The 27,912-nt window shown below is 35.4% G+C and overlaps 2 protein-coding genes across 4 annotated transcripts in view; both read left to right on the plus strand.

Moving 5' to 3' along the window:
• Positions 1–27,912, plus strand: part of LOC145782134 (uncharacterized) — a 71,320-nt gene that overhangs the window by 8,867 nt on the left and 34,541 nt on the right. The window lies entirely within an intron of this gene.
• On the plus strand, positions 1,345–26,628 carry LOC145782330 (phosphatidylinositol 4-kinase type 2-alpha-like). The gene is made up of 12 exons (XM_082594120.1): positions 1,345–1,457; positions 10,879–10,967; positions 12,479–12,541; positions 13,056–13,325; positions 14,547–14,677; positions 18,560–18,713; positions 20,341–20,541; positions 20,893–21,024; positions 21,732–21,885; positions 22,210–22,371; positions 23,540–23,673; positions 24,168–26,628. The coding sequence occupies exons 1-12, from the start codon at positions 1,391–1,393 to the stop codon at positions 24,402–24,404; spliced, it is 1,794 nt and encodes a 597-aa protein (XP_082450246.1). The 5' UTR covers positions 1,345–1,390; the 3' UTR covers positions 24,405–26,628.

Consider the following 27,912-nt stretch of genomic DNA (forward strand, 5'->3'; position numbering starts at 1 on the left):
GTTGCGGATTATAGTTTTATTTGAAGATGTTTGGAGTAGTGTCTATTATACAAAAATCGTATTATTTTATTGTTTATCGTAAATATATGCTCCATTTTGAAGCATTCAGCTGGGAGTTCCTTCCAAATGCCGACCTATTGATGCACATCCCTGGAAAGGTAATTTAATACTGAATCCGATGCATGTAAAATTTCAGTGGCACGTGTTGCGGATTATAGTTTATTCGAAGATGTTTGGAGTAGTGTCTATTATACAAAAATCGTATTATTTTAATGTTTATCGTAAATATATGCTCCATCTTTGAAGCGTTCTGCTGGGAGTTCCTTCCAAATGCCGACCTATTGGTGCACATCCCTGGAAAGGTAATTTAATACTGAATCCGATGCATGTAAAATTTCAGTGGCACGTGTTGCGAATTATAGTTTTATTCGAAGATGTTTGGAGTGGTGTCTATTATGCAAAAATCGTATTATTTTAATGTTAATCGCAAATATATCCTCCTGCATCTTTGAAGCGTTCTGCTGGGAGTTCCTTCCAAATGCCGACCTATTGGTGCACGTGCACATCCCTGGAAAGGTAATTTAATACTGAATCCGATGCATGTAAAATTTAAGTGGCACGTGTTGCGGATTATAGTTTTATTCGAAGATGTTTGGAGTAGTGTCTATTATACAAAAATCGTATTATTTTAATGTTTATCGTAAATAGGCTATATGCTCCATCTTTGAAGCGTTCTGCTGGAAGTTCCTTCCAAATGCCGACCTATTGGTGCCAAATGCCGACCTATTGGTGCACATCCCTGGAAAGGTAATTTAATACTGAATCCGATGCATGTAAAATTTAAGTGGCATGTGTTGCGGATTATAGTTTTATTTAAGATTTTTCGAATGTATGTCTGGTCTCATTTTATACCTCGCACTTATTCACGGATAACTTTTTTAGGCGGAAAGCGGAAAAATTATTCTGCCAGAATGAGGGTGGTCAAATTTATTGCAGATTTGTCAATTTGTATGGCGGTCATCTTGTATTTTTCACATAAAGTCCGGGCTCCATCCGGAATTTGCACGAAATCAAAAAAAATTTTTACACGTTTCTAGGTATGTCCATAGGCACCTTTTATACTCTAGATCTGTTGTTTTTGAAAAATCATCCCAGTATAGCCCACTGCTACTGATAGAGGAGCATTATCTTATCTTAAAATTAAAAAAAAATGGTCTTTTAACAGCAAAAGAGCCCTTTTTCATAATCCTGCCCCCCCCCCCCCCCCCCCCAGTCAAAAATTGCTCCAGCGCCCCTGTTTCAGGGTACGAATTGTTCAGGGGACGAAATGGGTTGCATTCGGTTGTAGTTGTGAGATTTTTTGTCCTGGTCAGTGTTGGCAGATTAGTGGATGGCAAGATCTCAGGTTGAGTTAAATTTGATAAATCTTGACTCAGAATCAGCTCCATCAAATTGTGGTAAGCTTGTGAGAATATTCTTTGGGTTAAATTGTAGCATTCACTTTATAATTTTCACTAAATTAAGTAGGCTATAGGAACAGCTGCCTTTTTTTTAAGAGCCTAGCCTAATCAACCACCAACATGCAAAGTGGGTCATTCCATTATAATTTAATCGATTTCAAGAAAATTGAAAACCCTTACATCAATTTTTTATTGTTGATATTTTGAAGATACTTAAAGAAGTGATTAAGGACGTTTTAAATTTTTTCTCCCTATCTCATTTGGTTTTCAAGTTATCGCACTTTGAAAATTTGAATTTTTGCGACTAGTGGCGCCATTGTGTATTTTGTTGTTTTACAAAATTGGCCTCAAATCTACATTTTTAACTCAAATTTTCTGAACAAAATGTCTAATTGCATGTTTTAGGGTCAAGGATTTCCAAAAATGAGGTCAAAAACACCAAAAAATGCTTAGTTTTCTGTGAAAGTGTCTTGAATTCAACCTGGGGCACCCAACTTTAAATGCCCTCAATTTGCTCATGATTTAACATTTTTTGTGTGCCAACTTGCAATAGGCTTATAAATGCCTGATCTCACTGGGACTGAAATATTTTTGAAGGATGTTTTTACATAATGAGGAGCTTCACTTTTAAGATTGCTCCTATTATCTCGTATATGCATACACTGTATTTGATCTTTGATGATTATGATTAGCTTCGATGATAATATTTGCTGTGAAGAACAAGATAAATGATAATGTTTGAAAATGCCTGTAAATTGTACCAAGCTCACATGAACATTGAGCTAAGCACTGCAAAAAAACTGAAAAAGTTAAAGTCAACATTAAGAAAACAACAGCTATAAATCTATTACTTTTTCATGGTAACAATTCAATGAATCTAAAATGTTGTTTAAAACTTATAAAAAATGCTTTTAATTGCCACTTTTCTCGCTCTTAATACTAGGCCTACTATATTTGGTGCTCTTGCACAAGACGCCCTGTTGGTCAACCGGAAAAAATGATGACGTCACACATATTGGAAAAGACTATTATGAAAGAGGAAGAGCGGGGTGGAAATGCACTGAAACACACCGGAAAGAAATTGTCTCCCATTTATTGATTTGTTGTTCAATTTCAACAAATTTGCTATCGTAGGAAAGCACAAGCATATATCTAACTAACTAAGTTAATATCAAGTCCCAAAATACTACTAGCTCCATCTAGTGGTCACCTAAACTTGACCAAATTCAAACCATTATCAAAAGTTTATTTGCAATGATAAAAACATTTAACGACAACCAATTAAAAGAACATATTACTGTTTATTGAAGTGTTAACTTTCATTTATATATCTTATTTAATATGCGAGCAATCGTTGTTCGAAGACAGCCCCCCAACGAAGCTTTTGCCCAATGCATTTCAATGGCGAATCGATCGTCTTTCAGTTCACGCCCTGCGTGTTCACGATAATTAATTGTCTCCCATTTGTTCATTTCTTGCTCAATTTCAACAGATTTGCTATCGTTGAAAAGCACAAGCATATATCTAACTAACTAAGTTAATATCAAGTCCCAAAATACTACTAGCTCCATCTAGTGGCCACCTAAACTTGACCAAATTCAAACCATTATCAAAAGTTTATTTGCAATGATAAAAACATTTAACGACAACCAATTAAAAGAACATATTACTGTTTATTGAAGTGTTAACTTTCATTTATATATCTTATTTAATATGCGAGCAATCGTTGTTCGAAGACAGCCCCCCAATGAAGCTTTTGCCCAATGCATTTCAATGGCGAATCGATCGTCTTTCAGTTCACACCCTGCGTGTTCACGATAATTAATTGTCTCCCATTTGTTCATTTCTTGCTCAATTTCAACAGATTTGCTATCGTTGAAAAGCACAAGCATATATCTAACTAACTAAGTTAATATCAAGTCCCAAAATACTACTAGCTCCATCTAGTGGCTACCTAAACTTGACCAAATTCAAACCATTATCAAAAGTTTATTTGCAATGATAAAAACATTTAACGACAACCAATTAAAAGAACATATTACTGTTTATTGAAGTGTTAACTTTCATTTATATATCTTATTTAATATGCGAGCAATCGTTGTTCGAAGACAGCCCCCCAACGAAGCTTTTGCCCAATGCATTTCAATGGCGAATCGATCGTCTTTCAGTTCACGCCCTGCGTGTTCACGATAATTAATTGTCTCCCATTTGTTCATTTCTTGCTCAATTTCAACAGATTTTCTATCGTTGAAAAGCACAAGCATATATCTAACTAACTAAGTTAATATCAAGTCCCAAAATACTACTAGCTCCATCTAGTGGCTACCTAAACTTGACCAAATTCAAACCATTATCAAAAGTTTATTTGCAATGATAAAAACATTTAACGACAACCAATTAAAAGAACATATTACTGTTTATTGAAGTGTTAACTTTCATTTTTATATCTTATTTAATATGCGAGCAATCGTTGTTCGAAGACAGCCCCCCAACGAAGCTTTTGCCCAATGCATTTCAATGGCGAATCGATCGTCTTTCAGTTCACGCCCTGCGTGTTCACGATAATTAATTGTCTCCCATTTATTCATTTCTTGCTCAATTTCAACAGATTTGCTACCGTTGAAAAGCACAAGCATAGATCTAACCAAAAAAGTTAATACCAAGTCCCACTATGTTACTAGCTCCATCTGGTGGCCACCTAAACTTGACCAAATTCAAACCATAACGAAAACATCATATTAAATGATAAACAATCTAAATCAAATCCAATTAAAAGAACATGTTACTGTTTATTGAAGTGCTAACTTTCATTTTTATATCTTATTGAATATGCGCGCAATCGTTGTTCGAAGACAGCCCCCCAACGAAGCTTTTGCCCAATGCATTTCAATGGCGAATCGATCGTCTTTCAGTTCACGCCCTGCGTGTTCACGATAATTAATTGTCTCCCATTTATTCATTTCTTGCTCAATTTCAACAGATTTGCTATCGTTGAAAAGCACAAGTATAGATCTAACCAACTAAGTTAATATCAAGTCCCAAAATACTACTAGCTCCATCTAGTGGCTACCTAAACTTGACCAAATTCAAACCATTATCAAAAGTTTATTTGCAATGATAAAAACATTTAACGACAACCAATTAAAAGAACATATTACTGTTTATTGAAGTGTTAACTTTCATTTTTATGAAAGTCCACGACCTCACAAAAGATCAAAGTTCTACACCGCTCTAGAGCACACATCGCTTTCCTATTTATCAGTGTTTGTTACATTACTGGATTCGGACAAGCCATTACACCATCAATTAGGCTATTTGTGTGCCTGATCCTAATCCTTTCTATGACTTTAGCATTTTTTCAATATAAATGGGAGACAATTAATTATCGTGAACACGCAATGCGAATCCAAAAAGACGATCGATTCGTCATTGAAATGCATTGTGCAAAAGCTTCGTTGGGAGGCTGTCTTCGAACAACGATTGCTCATATATTAAATAAGATATAAAAATGAAGGTTAGCCCTTCAATAAACAGTAACATATTCTTTTAAATGGTTGTCGTTTAATGTTTTTATCATTGCAAATAAATTTCTGATAATGGTTTGAATTTGGTCAAGTTTAGGTGGCCACCAGATAGAGTTAGTAGTATTTTGGGACTTGGTATTAACTTAGTTGGTTAGATCTATGCTTGTGCTTTTCAACGGTAGCAAATCTGTTGAAATTGAGCAAGAAATGAATAAATGGGAGACAATTAATTATCGTGAACACGCAAGGCGTGAACTGAAAGACGATCGATTCGCCATTGAAATGCATTGGGAAAAAGCTTCGTTGGGGGGCTGTCTTCGAACAACGATTGCTCGCATATTAAATAAGAATTAAATAAGATATAAAAATGAAAGTTAACACTTCAATAAACAGTAATATGTTCTTTTAATTGGTTGTCGTTAAATGTTTTTATCATTGCAAATAAACTTTTGATAATGGTTTGAATTTGGTCAAGTTTAGGTGGCCACTAGATGGAGCTAGTAGTATTTTGGGACTTGATATTAACTTAGTTAGTTAGATATATGCTTGTGCTTTTCAACGATAGCAAATCTGTTGAAATTGAGCAAGAAATGAATAAATGGGAGACAATTAATTATCGTGAACAAGCAGGGCGTGAACTGAAAGACGATCGATTCGCCATTGAAATGCATTGGGCAAAAGCTTCGTTGGGGGGCTGTCTTCGAACAACGATTGCTCGCATATTAAATAAGATATAAAAATGAAAGTTAACACTTCAATAAACAGTAATATGTTCTTTTAATTGGTTGTCGTTAAATGTTTTTATCATTGCAAATAAACTTTTGATAATGGTTTGAATTTGGTCAAGTTTAGGTGGCCACTAGATGGAGCTAGTAGTATTTTGGGACTTGATATTAACTTAGTTAGTTAGATATATGCTTGTGCTTTTCAACGATAGCAAATCTGTTGAAATTGAGCAAGAAATGAATAAATGGGAGACAATTAATTATCGTGAACACGCAGGGCGTGAACTGAAAGACGATCGATTCGCCATTGAAATGCATTGGGCAAAAGCTTCGTTGGGGGGCTGTCTTCGAACAACGATTGCTCGCATATTAAATAAGATATAATAATGAAAGTTAACACTTCAATAAACAGTAATATGTTCTTTTAATTGGTTGTCGTTAAATGTTTTTATCATTGCAAATAAACTTTTGATAATGGTTTGAATTTGGTCAAGTTTAGGTGGCCACTAGATGGAGCTAGTAGTATTTTGGGACTTGATATTAACTTAGTTAGTTAGATATATGCTTGTGCTTTTCAACGATAGCAAATCTGTTGAAATTGAGCAAGAAATGAACAAATGGGAGACAATTAATTATCGTGAACACGCAGGGCGTGAACTGAAAGACGATCGATTCGCCATTGAAATGCATTGGGAAAAAGCTTCGTTGGGGGGCTGTCTTCGAACAACGATTGCTCCTATATTAAATAAGATATAAAAATGAAGGTTAGCCCTTCAATAAACAGTGACATGTTCTTTTAATTGGATTTGATTTAGATTGTTTATCATTTAAAATGAAGTTTTGGTGATGGTTTGAATTTGGTCAAGTTTAGGTGGCCACTAGATGGAGCTAGTAGTATTTTGGGACTTGATATTAACTTAGTTGGTTAGATCTATGCCTGTGCTTTTCAACGATAGCAAATCTGTTGCAATTGAGCAAGAAATGAATAAATGGGAGACAATTAATTATCGTGAACACGCAGGGCGTGAACTGAAAGACGATCGATTCGCCATTGAAATGCATTGGGCAAAAGCTTCGTTGGGGGGCTGTCTTCGAACAACGATTGCTCGCATATTGAATAAGATATAAAAATGAAAGTTAGCCCTTCAATAAACAGTAATATGTTCTTTTAATTGGTTGTCGTTAAAATATTTTTATCATTGCAAATAAACTTTTGATAATGGTTTGAATTTGGTCAAGTTTAGGTGGCCACTAGATGAAGCTAGAAGTATTTTGGGACTTGGTATTAACTTAGTTGGTTAGATATATGCTTCTGCTTTTCAACGATAGCAAATCTGTTGAAATTGAGCAAGAAATGAATAAATGGGAGACAATTAATTATCGTGATCACATAGGGCGTGAACTGAAAGACGATCGATTCGTCATTGAAATGCATTGGGCAAAAGCTTCGTTGGGGGGCTGTCTTCGAACAACGATTGCTCGCATATTAAATAAGATATAAAAATGAAAGTTAGTACTTCAATACACAGTAACATGTTCTTATAATTGGATTTGATTTAGATTGTTTATGATTTAAAATGAAGTTTTGGTGAAGTTTTGGTTGAAGTTTTGATGGTCAAGTTTAGGTGACCACTAGATGGAGCTAGTAGTATTTTGGGACTTGGTATTAACTTAGTTGGTTAGATCTATGCTTGTGCTTTCCTACGATAGCAAATTTGTTGAAATTGAACAACAAATCAATAAATGGAAGACAATTTCTTTCCGGTGTGTTTCAGTGCATTTCCACCCCGCTCTTCCTCTTTCATAATAGTCTATTCCAATATGTGTGACGTCATCATTTTTTCCGGTTGACCAACAGGGCGTCTTGTGCAAGAGCACCCTATATTTTATCTGGTGATTACAATTACTAGGTAAAGTATAATAACGAGTAGGATTTCTTATTATATTATAGTATATAGGGTGTTGATTGTTGATTTTTCAATCTATCTCCGGTTGAACTTGATTTGATGAGATTTTCTAGAACACAGAGTCCTGCGGCTGAGAAAAATAAATTGAGATGGAGAAGACGGGCAATAAACTGGAAATAATGGGCTGAGAAAAATAAATTGAGATGGAGAAAAATGTTAGTGGATAAAATTTCTTAGAGATAGTCACAATGCTAGCATTACAATTTTATACCAATCAAAACAACGTTTTTAATTTGGAGATTAAGGTTTTAGGCCTGCTGTACTGAGTGTAGTTTGCCTAGTCTTATGTTATTGAATAAGCATCATTGCGGCCCACCTCTGCATTATCGCTACGGTACTTCATTTGGCCCGCGCATGTAAAAAGGTTGCCCATCCCTAGGGTAAGCAACTTTAATGTTTGAAAGGAGTGATGTTCTCAACTTATTTTCTGATCTTCAGCCATTCTTTTGAAAGCGACTTGATTAGGGTAAAAAACGTGAAAACTGCATGTTCCCTTTATCCCAGGTATTATGTGTCAATCATATCGTTTTTGTAGATTTTATTGAGTTTTTTCCAATTCAATTATCCACAAAAAAGGGCACAAAGAGAAGAATTTGATTAATTACAAAAATTAAATACTTCATTTGCTGTTGTAATTTGGTTATCTCGTATTTTGGTTAAATTTTTGATTGCAAATTTTCGTCTTGCGGTTCTACCTGCTTCAATTCCCATGGCTAGTAGCAAAGAAGTTCCACGTTGCGCTGAATTCAAAATCTTGTTGGTGAGAAGTCTGATTATGAACATTTTTGTGTTGGCCAGCACAGCCACCTGAAAAGTAACGGATTTGGGTCTAACTGGAATTAAGAGGTTTGAGGCGAGAAATAACAACACTCTGTTTGTCATGAATAAATCCAGTATCATAGGCCTATTGTATCATGGTTTAAGTTATCTGAGATGAAACAAAATGAAGACATCTAAAATTTCCCGATGAATTGGTTTGGGTGAATGGTACATTTCAGTTTAGTCCAATGCCAATTTGAATTGCATCTTGCACAGCGATGGCATATTTTTTGCCAAGTTAGCTCTAATTGCACTGCTGGTTGGGCACGAATGGAGGCTTTCTTTAGTTTAAGAGGAAAAAGATTTTGGGTTGGCATTTTGCAATAAATGAAGGAGTTATGAGTTCATCAATTTTGTGTACATACATAATCTGGCATATCCACAGCGATAACTTAAGGCATGTGTTGAGCTAACTTGTGACATTGTTTGCATTCTGAACTGACAGGAGCAACTGTTAACTGATTCAATGAAGTGCTGTTTTCGATCATTATTGCTTTACTGTTGCTGATAACTAGTTTTTTTTTGCAGTTACCATTTCAATTATATATCTCTTGTACACAATAAAATAACCCATGTGAGTTGTGAGGGTACCTTGACATAACAGCATGTTTTTTCAGGGCCTCCATAGTGTATCTTCCACATGAACAAAATTAATATGTTATATTTTCTACAATTGTGGAGTTATATCAAAATAAACTTGATTGATTAAATGTGCACAAATGTCGTTCTGTCAGCTAATTTTCACAGCTGAAAAGTGATTTCTTAATCAATTTTGTCAAAATTAATTCTTGCATCAACAAAAGAAGATGTGAAAAACCTGGGCAATTTAGACAACAAAGCACCATACACAGTTTGCTTTGTACATTACACACTAGCTGGCACAAACACATATATTATATAATATATTTATTATATATATACATTGTCGTTATAACCACCAGAAGACCCAAGTCCTACACACCATTTAGGCCGCAATGTGCAAAACTTAGAAAACCCAATGTTGTGTTGAGGAAACTTGTATTGAAGTGTAGCATACATTTCTTTTCAATTGCGTAGCAGAAATTGTTTTTGGTGGTGCACTTTAAATCTTATGCTGACATAATCTTTGGGTCCTAGCATTTCTCTTGAATACTCATCATTCTCATACAAAGCAGGAGCTTTCTGTAACGTTTCTTCATCTACTCCTTGTCTGGTATTTTTTGGGGGACACTAAAAATTTCTTTATCTTTTTTCAGTTTAATTGCTGTTTTAATCTTGTTTTTCTTTCAAAATATATAATTGACTGTTTTTGTATAGTCCCAGATTGAGGCTTCAGTGTGAACAATTGAATTTTTTAGTATAGGAATTGCTTTCTAACAACTTTTGTTTTAGTTCCATCATTATTTGATTCATGTGTGATTTACTCAACAAGTTTCCAGAATTTGCTGCTTCAAAAGTTCAGAACTAGATCACAAATTTGTGATGGCTCAGTCTTAATAAAAGTGCTGCTTCTCTACTTTTGTCCCCTTGTCTGACCTTTTTTAAGCAATGGTTTGTATTTACACTGTATCAGACTTTTTCAATTGATTAAGTAACTAATTCATAAGCTCTCATATCTTTTTTTAGTTAAAAAAAAGTGTTATTGCAATATTTTGCTTATGAATGATGCTTTGTTGAACTCAAAAAAATCTGGTTAATAGCCTGGGCAATCTTAAAAGTGGATTTCTTTATTATGTAAAAAAACATCCTTCAAAGATATTTCAGTCCCGGTGAAATCAGGCATTTATAAGCCTATTGCATGTTGCCAGACAAAAAATGTTAAATCATGAGCAAATTGGAGGCATTTAATGTTGGGTGCCCCAAGTTATGTTCAAGACCACTTACACAGAAAACAGGATTTTTAGTGGTTTTGACCTCATTTTTGAAATCCTTGGCCCAAAAACATACAATTAGACATTTTGTTCAGAAAATTTGAGTTAGAAATGGAGATTTGAGGCCAATTTTGTAAAACATCAAGATGTGCAATAGTGCCACTAGTGGCAAAAATGCCAATTTTCAATACGTGATTACTCGAAGACCAAATAAGATAGAGAAATAATTTAAAATGTATTCTTAAATAATTATATATTTGTTTGTCTCTTCAAAATATCCAAAAAAACCTTAGAAGTGAGGACTGAGGGTGTTGACTGTTGACCATTGGTTCTTATAATGGAATGACTCAAATATATACAATGTTTGGTGCTTAAAATCGTTTGAGGTACCGGTACTGCATGATTCAATGAGTTTCATGAGATAGGTTTTTCTTCAATGTATATATAATATTCTTGTTGACATGAATATAAAACGTTCAATGCAAAAGCATTATAATTTTCCTGTATTTATTGTGGCTAATGTTTGCTTCCAGATAGATTTTCTCGTCCAAACATTGAAATCTGTTCCGGATACAGCAACAATATGGATTTGCTTGGAGATTCATCTGGTAGTCATGGGCCAGTAAGTGAAAGGTTGTGGTTGCTAGCAACTTGCTACTAAAATTACCAAAAGCTTTAACTTTTATTTTTTTATGTGTCATACCACAGTGTACAACTGTATATACATTATATAATACTATAAAAAACTTTGGTAAATGTCAACTGGTTTACTGAGAACCATATTATATTTTCTTGTTATTTCTTTATTTACCGGTAACCATAGACAAATAAAACCTAGCAACCAGACAGCATTAACATAACTTTTTTTGTAATTTTTTAGTTTATTTTCATGTTATTCTGTTAAATGCCGTCCGTTTAAAAACACCTTTCTACCAAAATTGTATTTCTTTATTTGATTTTAAATTTTTGTGAGCAATACTACGATTTTTTGCATAATTGCAATCTTTATAACATAATTGAATCGCCTCTAAAATTCAAGCTGTAATATGGTAATGGCTGATAGTTCTTAGCTTTATCACTAATCAATATTCTGAGGTGTCATACCATCCCTAGTTAAATTTAACAAATGTGACATTCAACACAGTGTTCCTCTAGTCTAAAAAACATCACAGAAAATACATAAAACTATAAACGTCCAGTCGTCCATATACTTTATCTTGCGCAGATTTGTATCAATTAGAAAAGCTTAATAAACAGTATCTAGCCAGAGTTGGTGTCATCACAAAAACATCAATATAAGCGCCAATGAGCAGCAACTATATAAAATTAGAGTTTTTTACAAATCAGCAGTTGTAAACTGAGTAAGCGACTAGGCCTACTGAACTAGCAACATTTCAGCAAGTGGCTGAAGTTAGTAAATGATGAAACTGAGTAAGTAACGACGGAGCAAGGCAAACCTTGGCATGTCACAAGTCAGTAAATTCAGTTTGGCAAGCGATGGCCAAGCCAGTCCGACGTGTGCACCTAAATCTCATGTGCTGAGTTGCCGCATGCTAAGTGGTCGGAGGACCATAAAATTATACCCAACAGTTAATTTCAATGACTTTGAACTTTCTTAAAATTCCATTTAATAAACTGGGATTTTAGAAAAATGATCGTTTGTGTGGCTCTTGTAGATTCATTTAAAAATGCCAATTGTATGCTTTTTAAAATGCGTATAACCATTCAGGTGAGTGGTGACTTATGTGAAAAAAAAACATCTAAGTTTTCTTTGAATTTAAAGATGTATATACATTTCTCAATCTAATCGTATGCTAAACTCGTGTTCAGCAAACAAACATTTCGAAAACTATATGCTGTCTTCATCTTCAGTGCTATAATGTATATACATTATAAATAAATACATTTAGCATTATTTTATTATTTATTTGCATCAGACATTTATAGCATAGTATTCGAAACGTTTGTTTGCTAAACATGAGTTTAGTACGGTTTGTACATTTTGGGCTCTTATTTTTTTATTGTATTAATCGTGTGCGTTTGGAATTCATAGTTGTTTTGCTGTTATGTAGCCATAATGAATTCAATGCTTGAAATTGTGTTTGTTGTTATAATTAAAACTGTTTGTTGTAGAATATGCCTGATATAGTAAGTGGATTAGATGCTGTGTCGTCGGAATATAATGCAGCTAACAAGGTAATTTGTTTTTTTTAATCCTGGTGCAGTGGTATATATGTACTTATATAGGAGGCTGACGTAGTAATCAAACAATTTAAATGTTTTGCACACAACAAAACATTTTCTTTTCGCCTAATTGTAGTTTTTCTTGAAATGCGATGCGTGTCACCTAGTGAATAGGTGTATTATGTGTATGATATAGACACTTTTGTGATGGCAAATGTGGCCATGTTATAATAATACTAGGTGTTAGATGATGGTGTATCTATGTTTGTCACCAACTAAATTTTATTTCTATCATTCTCTTGTTGAGAAAAACACAAGAGACCAGTTGTTTGCCTTCTTAAAGTGCGCAACGCTAGCCAAAATTCTAATACCAGTAATAACTTTTACGCTTCTTACTCTAAAGATGAAAATTATTTAGTCAAAGTAAGCACTTCGAAATAAGTAGGTAATATTACTTCCTAATAAGTAGGTACCGCCACCAAACGATCCATGTACGATTGTACGTGTCATGTTTTTGTTTGTTTAGAAATCGAATAATGAAATGGAAAAAGATGATGATCTATTCTTTTCCACCAATCAAAGCACTTCTGGAAACACAATTAATATATTGGAAAGCTCTGAGAATTTCCCAGACAATTTAAATTTCGAAAATAAATCAAAGCTTAAAAAATCGATGGAGCAGGCAACAGGAGATAATATGAATTTGATTGTTGAAGCCGATCCATTTGAAAGAAGCCAAAAATCTGTTGGAACTGTTTTGATGAATCAGAGACCACAAGACCAGAAGAATTCTTCGGTATTTCGGTTACTTTTTTAATAAAAACTTGGAAAATTTTGATGTTAAGTAGGATTTGCCGCACGATATACATTATTAGGGGTGATAAAAACGTTTTTTTAGTCTCTGTTTTTTTATACTATTTCCAATCGTTTTATTTTTTATTTTTCAAGTAACAACGGTTTTCATTAAACATAATAAAGAAATGCAAAGAAAAATGTAAAATTATAGCTTCTGAATAAAATATTATAAATTAGTTTGCTGTAGTCTTGACTTGGTTTTGTAAGTCAGAAGTGTGGCCGCATGCTCAGCATGTAGTACCAATGAAGTATGGTACCCAACTTCAAGTGCTATCAAGGATGAGGACTGTTCAGATGATGAACCCTGGGAAAATGGCAAGTGCTGTCCCAGTGGTGACCATGTTAACAATCAACCTTCTTTGTTGTTTCTCTTATTTTTTTTATTAGTTTGTGTATTTCTTTCATTGCGTATATTATGATGAGCAAATGTTCTTTAAAATCTAATTGGTGAACTTCCAATTTAGTCGACTGATAGCCTACAGGTAATCTTAGCTATGTGATGATTATTGTTTCAGAACAGATATTTCAGAGAAGCAAATATGGAAATTTTGTTTCCGCCTTTAAATTTTAGATAGATGGTTTGCGCAAAAAAACAATTGTTTTTTTTTTAAAGCTATGTTTTTTTTAAATGAGAGCTAAAAATCGACACATATCCCTATAGTATACATCAGGGCTACTCAACTGGCGGACCGCGGTCCGAATCCGGTCCTTCTGGGACCTGGGTGTTGAAGGTGGACCTCGGGCTTCTGGAAGAATAACTTCATTGCCACATTTTAGGGCCTCTTTAAACAGATTTCCATTAGGGAAAAGCAATATTTGGTGATTATCCAAGGAGCTGTGGGTACAAAGAAACACAATGCATTTTTTTCCTTTTTTATTTCTTTGTTTGTGTCAGACAAAAATCCAAGTCGTGTTACATACTACCTGAAAAGTGTTTCGGTGCTCGTACTGGTTGTTTAATTTTCGTGGTTGCATGTGAAATATTCACCTCACCGCAAAAATATTCAACTTGCCAAAATGGACCTTTGCTAACATTAGTTGAGTAGCCCTGGTATACATTATTATACAGCGATGTATAAGTGTATGCATGTAAAATATGATATCTTTGTTTTTGGTATTTAACGTAGCATATTTTAGTCTTTAAAATGTTTTGTGCTTTCAGAACAAGAGAATCGATTACTCTCTCGACTGCTCTTCAGCAGCCAAGGCTGATGTTGTGAACCCTCTAACTCTAAGTCCAAAAACTCCTCCAGTTTCACCTCTTGGAGAAAACCAACCGTTGCTTTCAAGAAAGTAAGACATTGTGCGTATGTGTGACGTCACTGACGTGTATTGGAGTTCACATTGATAAGGTCTCTTGTTCCAAAAATTTCAGTCAGACTCTTATTCGCTTTTTAACAGTCTGATTAAGCGTTTTTCAACTTACTTTTGATCGCTTTCTACTGCTTCCCCCAGGCAACAAAAAGCTTTTTATGTCATTACAAGTCATAAAACCGTAAGAAACTCTTCAGACATTTCAGTCAGGTACTAGCAGTAACGGTTATCAAAATGTGACAAATCTGGCTGCATCTCCAGGTGGCCATGTGACGGGCTATTTAAAACCGAAAACAATTTGGGTTTTCATTTGTGAATTCGGAGCTATAAAATTGGCTTCTCTATTGTTCAGTTAGATATGCAACTTTGGAAGAGAAATAACTTTGAAACGCCACAAACAGACAGTACACAACAAATTAATGGTATCGAATGATATTCAAACAATACCAAAAAACTAACCCACTGCATTGAAACGTTTTCGGCAAACCTCTATTTCCTCGTCATAAAAAGAATCAAATGTACGAAAACAGATATTTTTATTCATCTTCAGATGCATTGGAATTTTCTGCTGATAAAGGCATATACTGTTTCCGTTGTCGTTTTGTTATTTTGTTTGTTATTACGGTGCATATTAGGCTGCGGCTGATGCCCCGACCTGAAGCAAAACACCCTAACTTTTTTTTATAGGTGACACTTGGTACAAAAACAATATTTATGAAGTTTAAGACCAATCTATAAATGTTTAGGGGGTCCAGATTTGAATTAAAAATTGAGAAATTTGGTACTTAATTGCCATAACCGTGTAGTTTTCAGTGCTACATAGTCCTTCATTTATCATGGTAAATTCTGTATTTAAGGTCATCTTGGCTCCACAGTTGCAATGTTTCACACAGTAGGCTATTATTATGTTCCATACTACTTTTTAACAAGTAAGGTTTTGCAAGCAGACAGCCAAACACTATTTTGAGAAGTAATGTGACAACCTATTGCAAAATATGCTTGATATGTAATTGCTGGAGAATGCAAGTATTAAGCAGTAGAACAACATAGTCTGTGTATTAGCCAGTACAATACACAACTTTTATTAAATGTGAGTGACTGAAATCTTCCTAGTCTCTATTGTCAGCTTTACCTTGAGAATCGCTAAAAGTGAAAACATGCCTATGTGATGTCATAATACCTTCAAAATGACTTACCACTGTTTAGCTCAGTCAAGCACCTCCAGTTTCAGTCTAGTAAGTGCAGATCATTTCTAAGGTATTGTTTTCAGGTTCAGAATAAGGTTAAATGTAAGGAGTCGTTACAGAGCACTTCTATATTAAGACAAGGCTCCTAACCATTTTAATTGTGACAACTTAGGAATGGTGAATTACCTTAGACATTTAGTTATGTGGTGAAATATGCATAGAATCGTATTTATCAATTGCAGAATGCAGTCCAGAATCAATACGTGTAGTTTGTATTCAGTTGGTAGGCTATTTAATCGAAAAAAGTTTGCTAGGCTATGTCTTCTTATGCACAACATGACCCTCGGTATGTTCTACTCGCAACGATTACCACAAAAGCAGATCAAGGTATCAAATGTAGCAAGTTACCAACCTACAAGCAAGTGATTTTCAAATTAATTCAAACAATTTTATCAGGAAGGCAGGTAATTTACAGTACAGTTGAGCAAGTTTTTACGTTTTACTTGTGAGCTAACATTTCTACAGTTGCAAAGCAAAAAATGTCAGAAAAATAACTTCTTTTTACAAGCAAGAATTTCAAATGAAGATTAAGAGACAAAGGCAAACCACTAAAAAATATATATATATACAGGAATTTCAGAAAAAGATTAGCAAAACCTTTCCTTTCTGGCCACGCAATGTAATGAAATTAAAAAGTATGAAAACCAGACAATATAAATTTCTCGGCCATGTAGTAAGAAAGTAAAAACTGGAGCATCTCTCTTTAACTGGTAAAATTTTTGGAAAGCGGGCACCTGGCAGACAAAGACAAACACATCTGGAACAATTTAACGACAAGACAGAAACAATCATCCATGCAACATATAATAGGAACATTTGGTCTAATTATTCATCTGAGGCCGTCGATGCCTGGTTCAGGCAAGGCAATTGAAGAAGAAGAATGTAATGAAAAAAATAGCAATGAAAAAGACATGCTATTCCTTATCAGTATACAAGGCAACCGGGAAGCAAGTATGGCTGGAAAAGATAAAGTGCTAGAAGCAAAAGTTAAAAAAATCAGTACCAGGCCACAACAACAAGATAGACGAGTAGCAAAGGAGGAGACCTGAGTTAATGACATAAATAATGCTATTGATTTAGAAGCTGAGGATGACGTGGACAACGAGCCATGCACATATTCAATGATTTGTGAGATACAGGAAAAACACTCCCATGAAAGAAAATCAAAAACAGGAACAGCCATGTTCATTCCTCATGACATAGTAAAATCTCCAGGATTAGTCTCTGCAGCTATCAGAAACAGCATTACACCAACTGCCTTATCTCTTACTCTCCATTCTATGGTTCAAGCCTGTTCTGGAGATGCTTTGAAGCTGAATCTCCATCCATCTCAGTCACACAGATACAGAGTTGAAACAGCGCAACATATCTCATAAAAAATTCTCTCCGCATATTCACCACCTGCTGTTGGTGCTGTACATTGGGATGGAAAGCTTCTGGAGACTTTAACCAGCAAGTAGAAGCAAGATGAAAGGCTTCAAGTTTTGATATCTGGCATCGGTGGCATTAAATTGTTGGGTGTTCCAATAATTCCAACCCATTCAACAGAAACATCTGGAGCAATTGTGTCCAAAGTTACTATGCAGTTGCTTGAAGATTGGAATTGCAAAGATTTTGTTACATCTCTTGTTTTTGACACAACAAGCTGTAATACAGGGCATTAAAACTGGTGCTTGTATACAACTTCAAGAAGATATAGGTCGCCCCTTACTTTAGGCTGCGTGTAGGCACCATGTGGGTAAAGTAATTCTTTTTAAGGTGAAAACCTGTGGTGAAATGATATGCAATTATGTATCATAGAGTAGCTTACTGAAACACAAATTTTAGAATGTTACTTCGTAATATCTAAAGTTTAACTCAAAAGCAACAAAGAAGTGCTTATATATATTAAATTTATTATGGTTAAAGCCTACACAGCGCTGTGGTAAACGGCAATAAAAGTGTAAAACACTGATTTTCTAGTGTCAGTTATGGTTTGTTCTGAACAGGGTATTCATTCAAAGAATTTGCAATCCAAAGACACCATTCTTGAAATTTTTTGCAAAGTATGCTTCACAGATTTTGTCTAAACTTAGAACGTTTGCCATAATTCTGCAAAAAATTAAGAAATTCCATTGCACGAAGTATGCAAAATTACCCCTAACTTGACACACTAATTCTAAGTGAAACCTAAGCTGCTGTTCATAGCATAAAAACTATAATTTGCCATAATTTACAAAAATTTACTGGTATCACATGAACATACAAAAATCACTCAATGTTTTTTTTGAACATAAATCACTCAATTTAATGTCAAAATTGAAATTTGGGAAAATCGATAATCCTATAAAAGTTTAATTTCAATCTGGACCCCCTAGACCTTATTCAATTTTGCTGAAACTTCATATTTAAGCTTTGTAGACCAAGCCTCACTTCCAAAAAAAAGTTAGGGTTGCTACAATCAAGTTTTAAATTTTACGGGGCATCAGCCGCACCCTAGTGCATATATGAAGCTTTCATGGATTGTCGGCGCCTGTTGCTCTCTGTTATTCTTGACAATTTTAGTTAGTCGCCAAATTTTTTTTTGATTTGCATGATGATAAAAACTGAAAACAAAATATACTCTTCATTTCAGCCGTCTCGAATCTGATTATATCAATGAGTTTCCCGATGACTTGGCGTTTCAAAATCTTGTGCGTCTTGCAGAATCTGCAATCGATCAAGAGATCTATCCAGCGCGGATATCCCAAGGGTCAAGCGGCAGTTATTTTGTCAAAGACCCTAAGCAAGTAGGCTAAGCGCTGCTTTTAATTTGGTTGTGCAGTTTTTGAGCCGTTTTCTTCATAATTTGCTGTACTTTTTGTTATTTTGAGCCTTGTAGGGCGGGAAGTGAGCGGACTGCGTCATAATGATATTATGGCTGAAGCGACTATACATAGTTTTTGCCATATGCACGAAGAGTAATTTTCAAACTGTGGCTATTTCAAAAGAACGGCATGACAAATGCGTGAATGTTTGTTTTTGACGTCAATACAATGTCAAAACTGCTAGTTTTAGGACTTGCATTTGCATTGTTACTAATCATTTAGGTCAGGGGTGTGCAACCTTTATTACAGGAGGGCCAGATATTAATAACTGGGTGAAACCACGGGCCGCAGGTTTATTTAACATATGCTTTCTAGCAGGCACAAAAAAGTAGTTTTTTGTTATTCATGTTATTCTTTTGGCATTATTGGAGTTATCTCCTTGCAGAAATGATAAGTTAAGACGCAAAAATTCCGAAGAAAACTGCTCTTCAAATTTATTGTCACACCAACTTTAAACAAATTCAGTGAGAAATTTGCAGCTGGCTTCTTTTCCCGACGACTTTTTCCAAATTTACTTTAATGGAAGTGCTCTCAATTCGAAGTCCATTTTCCAAGTGTTCGTCTGTCAGAACCGCTCGATAGGGAGATTTCATGACGCCCATTTTAGAAAAAAATTTTTTGAAGCCATGAATTTTTTCACATGTGGAAAGTCATCTTGGTTTAGATGTTTTCGGTAAAAATCGCCAAGATTCATTTCTAAATACTTTGCTTTCGAATTCGTTTACTCTTAAGGATCAATCAGGTCAAGTTGGATATCAGCTGGTGCTTTGTCAACGTCTGTGTTGAATGGCAAAGAGAATACCAAACAAATGTTCATGAGATTTGAAGTTCTTAAAACGAGCCAAAAATTCACACAATTTTTCAAGTTGGTCTGCAAATTCAGTTTTCTTTTCAGGATGGATTCCATAGTTTCTCAAAGTTGGAAAGTGGAAAAGACTTCCTGTCTGTATGTGAGCTTTCCAAAGATACAATTCAAAATTGGCACATCTTCGCGGGCCGCACGTTGCACACCCCTGATTTAGATTATAAATTTAAACAGCTACGCCATACTTGTGCTGTCAACGGTCCAAAGACGGCCGTTTACAATATTCGATCATACTACAATTTCCAATGAACACACATATAAAAGCATTCTATAAAACACTCGTTGCAAGCAAACCTTAGCAGAGCGGTTGAACGGTTGAATAAAAGCGATTTGATCGACATAAGGTTTATTTTTGTGTTTATTACGTCGATCAACATGAACCTTCATTTATAATTCATGGCTTGCTTATTATCAGAAGCAGTGGAAGTCCACGTCTTATTCTTTGTCCCCGTCTAAATCAATATCGTCTAAATGTGACGTGCGCAGGATACGAAATGTGAATAAACATCGATTTTGTGAAAATGAAAAATAGCCAAAGGGCTATGGTCAATTGACGTAAAAGCAGAGAAAGACACGTTTCACCCCACCTGACCTTAAAAAAACCTTTCTAAACCTTTGGTATGTGCTACCTTTTCAAACCTGAATGTACCAACATGAAACTACACTATTGTTTATCATTTTAAGAGAAATATCGCTGTGTTTAAACCGAAAAACGAAGAGCCGTATGGTCACCTCAATCCGAAGTGGACGAAATGGATGCATAAGACTATCTGCCCATGCTGCTTTGGTCGTGGTTGTCTTGTACCAAACCAAGGCTACCTTTCAGAAGCTGGAGCATCGTTGATTGATTCAAAGCTCGGCTTGAACGTTGTTCCAAAAACCAAGGTACGCTATATGCACGCTTTTTAATAATGATAGCATTAACGTGTAAATTTTCGAAATCAAAGTTATGCCAGCCCCTTTGCTGTAGTTTTTTTATCTCAAAAATTCCTAAAAATTGTTTTAAGACGTTTTATTAGTTGCCACTTGTAATGTGAACCAAAACTCATACTCCAATGATGAAAAAATAGTTTCGGTTCGAAACAGCATTCACCATTTTCCGAATTAGGCAGTCAGTGTAACCGTGTAGAGGCGCATCGAATACATTATCGTATGGTACAATCGCCAGTGTAACATTAAAGTTATATTTTGTATAATTTCAGCATTGTGTCGATTATCATCACACTTTTTCTTTAGGTTGTGCGTTTGGCCAGTAAGACTTTCAACTACAATGCCATAGATCGAGCCAAGGTGAAAACTAAAAAGTACACTTCTGAACACTTTCCAGCTATGGGAAAGCGGTTCAACCGCATGGGGCTTCCCCCTAAGGTAAATACGTATTATCAATAACGTAAAAAAATATTTTATTGATCACTGTACTTTGTTTTGTCAATGTGCGATTTCAGTCAAACCTATTTCTATTATTGCTTTTTTCACTTTGTTAACGTTCTGCAGTTTTATCGTTCTGGAACAAATGTACCTTATTTTAATATTTACCCGACTGCAGTCGGTTAAACATTAAACAGGGCAAAAGTGTGAGACACCAAGCTACGCAGTGCTTACCGTTTTCACTATTTTTATGCTACATTGACCACTCATTCGTAATTTGACCGAGCAATTTTTTCTTTATCAAAGACACTCAACAGATAAAATTTATCCATAGGCTGGCGAAATATTTTAACAGGCCCAATTATATAAAACGATTTTCCCTGGCAGCATATGTCTGTTAAAATACGTCCATTGGCACGAAAGAAATTTAGTGCGATGACTAACATGTTAAACTAAACAAGCGAGCTCACAAGACGAAACTAAGTTGATGTGTTTATAGTATACAGTACACAGCATACAAACGCTTCCGGTTGACATGTGACACTTGGTGTGCATAAAATGATGGTTCACATATGCTGTCTGCTTCCCGTGTAGCACCCGTTTGTAAATTGCCGTATCGCGTACGACCTTTTCATACAAGCAGAATGAGATATGCCGGCTGTCGTATGACGGGTAAGGGGCTAACTTGCGTGACTTTACCCAAACAGGTTGGGTCCATGCAGACGTTTGTGGACGGATACAAGGATGCCGAATTCTGGCTGGCAAAATTTGAAACTGAACCTTTACCGGAAAGAACAGACAAAGAATATCGATTTCAATTCGAAAAGCTGGTTGTCTTGGACTACATCATTCGCAACACTGGTAAGCTAGATGTCATTTGGAGCAGTTCATGCTTCGGCTTTTTGATGTTAGGAGCGTTCAAAAGTTCAATGCAACATGTTTTTTTCTAAACTGTACATTATAGACTGGACTAAAAAGCTCCCTTTTCTAATTTGTGGGAGCCAAAAATATCCTGACCTTTTTTTGAGTAATGTGTCACTTGTGTGTAATGAGGAGTAACAGTGGTGTTAGTATTTCCAGGTTTTTTTTTGTCATATTCAACAACTAAATATCAATTTACGGTTATAATTTTTCGAAGTTCTTTTCATTTCCACCTGCCATGTATTGTGATCATTGTGCATATAGATCGTGGAAACGACAACTGGTTGATTAAGTACGAGAATCCCGATATCGACGACGATGATCCCGACACCGATTGGTCGGTAGTGAAAGACCCGACAGTGACGATAGCTGCCATTGATAATGGGCTTGCCTTTCCTTTCAAGCATCCAGACTCATGGAGAGCATGTTAGTCTCTTATATATACTGTATCTACGTTTTGCATGCTTACAACATGATCATGATTACTCCACGCGTCAACAAGATACATGCCACAAAGAAAGTATTTTTAAATGCACTCGGCGGCCAAATTCCTTTAGTTTGCTTAATTAAGATTGAAAGATTTTTCAAAATCCAAAGTCATAATTAGGGCGATTTTTTGTTACTAAAGTTACTTTTTTTTAGTTGTACCAATTAACAAAAGAAATGTAGAACCAAAATTTCATGGTTGTGTGGATGTGTGGTCAATATTTAAGAAGTTATAAAGTTACCAGAAGTCACTTTTTGTGTTTTTAGGTTACTTTTCATTTGTTAGGTCACTTTATTTCGCATACTTATTTTGCGTAATTCCTTTATTTATTTATCTTTCATTGCTACTGTAGAGATGAATTTACATTCTATGTAGGCCTAATGCCAAGACTTTTAATATATTTTCACTGTGGCACGGATTTTAGGTTTGCACGAGCCCATGCTTGTTCGTATCGCGTGTATTTCCGAAAATTCGTAAAGTAATTTTTTCGATGAAACAAATTGTGTTAACTATATTTACCCACTTGTTTTTCCTGCAACATCTAAAGTGTTTAATTGACAGAAATTTTCTGCCAGAGAATGTAAAACATCACATATGTGTAATTTGAATGTGCAACTACAAATATCATAATTTGAGCACAAATGGAAGCTAATTTCAATGATTTTTATGTTGAATTGCTACTTTTTCTTTCGCTTTCTTGTTTTTTGTTGAAGTTACTTTTTGGTTACTTTTTCGCAAAATTAAAGTCACTTTTTTTGAATTTTTTAGGTTACAAAAAATCGCCCTAGTCATAATACAATAACATCAATCGCATTTAGAAACGATGTTGAATCGTGCTGTGCATTTAGATTTGAAGTGGCCACCATGCGACCTGTTTCTGTGATTCATATGATTCGAAGTCCAATGCACACAAGCCTTCTTCGCATTGAATTGACATTTTGTTCCATGCACGTTTCGCTCCATGCACTGATCTGTCTTTCCACAGTTTTCATATTTTATTTTACAGTGAAACTCATATTTTGCACAGCAAGAAGGGAAATTTTATGCCCTTTTTCAACTGCATTTCATGTTTTCTTTAAAAATTATTACAAGCTCCAAAATCTTCAGATCCTTACCAGTGGAGCTGGCTTTCAGAGGCGCGCTACCCGTTTTCTCAGAGAATTAAAGACTTGGTACTTGACAAGCTTTCAGATATGAACTTTGTCGAATCTCTCACCGTGCAACTGTATGAATTGTTCTCGGTGAGTACAAGCGATCAGAATATTGAACTTTGAACAGCGCATGATAGTTTGATTCTGGGTTATGTGTGCTTTTCTTAGTCGCAGTAAATGTATGCATGGTAAAAACTCGGAGTACATCAATGTAACTTGCGGTATATCTGTCATGACTGTTTCAAGCATGATTGTATCTCCGACGCTTTTTAAACCGAGTCAATCTGTACTGTCAGTCAATCAGCACCTTCATTTCGTGGTGACCTTCAGTGACCGGCCATGAAGTGTCAGCTTTCAAATTTCACTGGGAGCTGAACTACTCACGCTTTATGGCAGTTAGAGTTGCTTAGTATAAGTTTCTAGTGTGAAAAGTGGTTTATACAGTATAATGTATATAATAAATATATTGTATAATCTTTGTCTATATTTTGTGTGATTTGCGCTACATTTTCTCTGCCGATACCTAATTTTCTTCTATTTAACAATGCAATATACATATGTTCAATTTTTTTTTCTTCCAACAGCAAGACAAAGGCTTCGACCGCAGTTTGTTTGAGAAACAAATGTCAGTGATGCGAGGGCAGATCTTAAATTTGTGTCAAGCCATGAACACGGACATGACGCCAGAATTTCTTGTCAATATGCCTCCTGTGGTCATTGAAAAGTCCGACGAACTGTCGTTAGGCGGCAGGCTTCGTTCCATGACCGACCATTTCACTCAGCGGTTCCACAACCGGAAGCCATTTTTTTCCCGGTTTTAAGATATTGCTAGACATTAATGAAACCTCTTGTGCTTACGATAAGTCCACTTTCTTGCCACTGAATCGGCTTCTTTTGGTGTATATTGAACTACAAAAAGCAAGACAAAGGTGCAATGACATGTTATAGTTTTTTATGTTTTGACGATGGCGATACAATCTCAATGAGACACCACTTGGGCGTTCTCTGCTTTATTCTACTTCAGTCATGTGCAACCCGCGGCAGGCGTAAAGGTAAACCCCGTTAAGGAAGCGAGTAATATAGCTTGCAAAGAAAAGGCTGCACATGACTGTTCTACGTCATCGAACTAAGTGCAAGTGGTACTTTCTCAGCATTTAAAACTGTATGATTTTCAACGTGCAATTTATTGTCGTGGTATGAACTAATTGCTGATAATATTATTTGGTTTTCTGTTCCTACATGTATTTCCTTGGTTCCTGTTTTGTTATTCCAGCTTTTGACAGTAATAACGTCATGAAAAGTAGATAGATACCATCATGAACGAATGGGCGAAGTACAATGGACAGTATCGTTCCATTATCAGAAACGTTGTGAACCTGCATTGGCTTGATTTTGAGAAAATAAAATTGCCTTTTCCCAGCTACGTTCCCACTCAGTGCAGGTTGTCGACGCGATATAAAACTTGGGCGTTTCAAGCGTACTCTTTACTCAACTTTTTAGAAGCGATAGCTTCGTATTCATTGGATATGTTTGGTTCCCCATTGATGTAACATTAAGCATTCTTTGTCTACCGTCTTACAAATGTAAAAATCCAACTGTGTTCAAATATTGTTATGTGGAATATGCACAACTAGAATAGCAGCTATTTAAAATGGTCACAAGCTCAGAAATAGATTTTTAAAACAAAGTCAAACATCACTATTTCTTGAAGTTTTTCTTTAAATCAATATTGAAAATATAGTGCAACAGACTACTTACTTGTATAAAATGATTTTTGACTGAAAAAGCCCCCTTTGAAGCTTTGTCATAATCTTGGCAGCTCCACGTGCTTGTATGTGCTTAGTCTTTAGAACCACTGTGTAGGCCCTGTTTCCAATTTTAGGTTTCGCTTATATTGGTTGTTTGCGCTCGTCATGTCACATTGTGGAGGAGTGGTTCTTAAAGTGTAGAAATGCACACTTTTCATCTGTTTACTAAATTAGTAAATAATCGTATTTCGTACTTTACACTTTTATATAGTGAAAGTTCTCGGTTGTATCTTTCAGTTCTGATGTAAAATGAAATGTGCTTTAAAAGCATGAAGACGTCGGTTTACGTTGATGTTACGCTGCCGTCTCGTTTTCTAGAGATTTAGAGGTTTTTGTTGTTTGTTGAAGCATTAATGCTACATCCCTTTTATATGTTATTTTTGCGACTACGAAATGTGCTGACTCGCGATGTGTCAGCATCTCCAATACTTGTACTTCTGGATAAATTTTGCGATGTCGAACGAATATCAAATAATGTTTAAAAGCTTGGTTGTTCAATGTTCATATACGCAATTTGTATTGCAACTAGACCACATCAGTTTTCTCGAAAAGGTAAATTAATATTGTCGCAGTTCAAAGTTTTTGGATATTGTATTTAAACGATGTAAATTTGGCATTTTGTTTGAGTTCAATCTGAAAACGTCGCAATTTAACATTTGACCCACTGCTGGTCTGTTCATTTGTTGTTTTTTTCACGCTTGAGTTGTATCAAGCCATACGTATCGCGTGCGGTCAGCGGAAAAATGCAATGATGTTTACTGAAAACCCTCTGGCTGGGTACACATTATGAATCTCTGTTTAGTTTTGGTAAGCTACGTGAAGTTTTGCGGCATTTTATGTTAAAACATCGACATATATAAAAAGAAAACCAAAAAAAATGTGCTTTCATCGTACAGTCCCACCCAGCAAATCAATCTAAAAGTGGTGATTTTCTCATTGGGATACCAAATCTAGGCTACTCTTTGAATCTTGTTCTAGCTGATTGTATTCAAACCTATTATGTTTGCTATTTGCACTGACAAGTTAGTATTTCCATCTGTGAGATCAATAAAAACGATTCTGACTGTAGGTTTTTTTATTTGTCATCGTGGCGACGTACAGTGCATTTCCATACTTTATAGTGCTATGTCGACAAATGTGCTGTTATTGCTTTGTTGTACGCAACAACTTTTGGTTTTGGATGTGTTGCGATTTCTGAGCTTACTATTTGTTTATAATTTACTTACTGTTCAATGTTCATCGTATTATGTGTTTGTGACAGAAGCATTGGAGTCAGTGTGGCGGTTACTTTTCATATTGCTGAAAGCCTCCTGGGTTTATGCCATCACCTACTCACTACCTACAGCGGCCAATCAGTAACTGAAATAGAAAAAGTTTTTATTATGCAATGAACCAACGACCTAGTACTAATTGTAAAAGTTATTCCTTCTGTTTCTTGTCGGCACTATTTTGTGTCAGTTTCTTAGATTTGCTAAACTCAGTGACAAAATCATGTGAAATGGTAGAGACGAAAACAAGACCCCAGCCATACTGCAAAGCAAAAATTTCAGATTTATGTTTATTGTGTAGGTATTTTTACCTACCTAGAGTAAGCCACCTCTAGTTAGCCATAGTGTAGGCCTACATTTTTTTAGTTTCTTTCCGTTTTCGCTCATTCGTTTGTCTTGGGTAATGAAGTCAACTTAACTGCGTTTTCTGACCAATATAAATACAACGTTGAAAGCTTATGCTACAATATTACAGCAAGAGTATTCCAAATGAAAGGAACATGGTATCATTGCTTACTGAACAACAAGCTTTTTTCTCATAGTCCTCGAACGTTGTAGCCTACGCTAAATTTGCGATTTTATCAGCGTTGGCGAGCTGACAATTTGCGAATTGAAAATACATAACAGCAGTCACGATTTGCAATCTTTGGAAATATTGTTCTTGGTAAATTTCCAGATGCGTCTTTTCATGGAAATTTTGTCTTCAAAAGAAAGTTATTTTGTACTGCAATATATTTCGTTTGGACATTGACTCGACATCAATAGCGAACTGCATTGAAAATATTTTTATTACTTTCCTAAGTCCTGATATCAACAAAAACTCGGGAAATATCTTGCTGGCTCATCTTTGCTCAAGTCCTATCATGGCCACCTAGAGATGCGGCCTGATTTGTCACATTTTGCAGATTTTGATTACCGCTTACTGCTAATGTTTGAGTGACATTTTCTGAGATGTTATTACTTTTTGCTGTCTCTTAATGATATAAAAGATTTTTGTTGCCTTGGAGAAGCAGTAGCAAATGAGAAAAAATAACTTGAAAACGCTCAATCAGACTGTTATTGAAAAATTAACAGTCTGACTAAAATCTTAAAGGCAAAAAAAATTCATTTAAGCAGTCGCCCAAAGACAAAGTTGGCAAAATCTGGAAATTTCTGCAAAATGTGATAAATCAGGCCGTATCTTTAGGTAGCCATGGTCCTATGTTGCAGCAGCATTTAAAACTTTAAGAACAACTACGTGTAGTATTTAGCGC

This window comes from Aplidium turbinatum, chromosome 13, assembly GCF_918807975.1.
Source record: "Aplidium turbinatum chromosome 13, kaAplTurb1.1, whole genome shotgun sequence".
Taxonomy (NCBI): domain Eukaryota; kingdom Metazoa; phylum Chordata; class Ascidiacea; order Aplousobranchia; family Polyclinidae; genus Aplidium; species Aplidium turbinatum.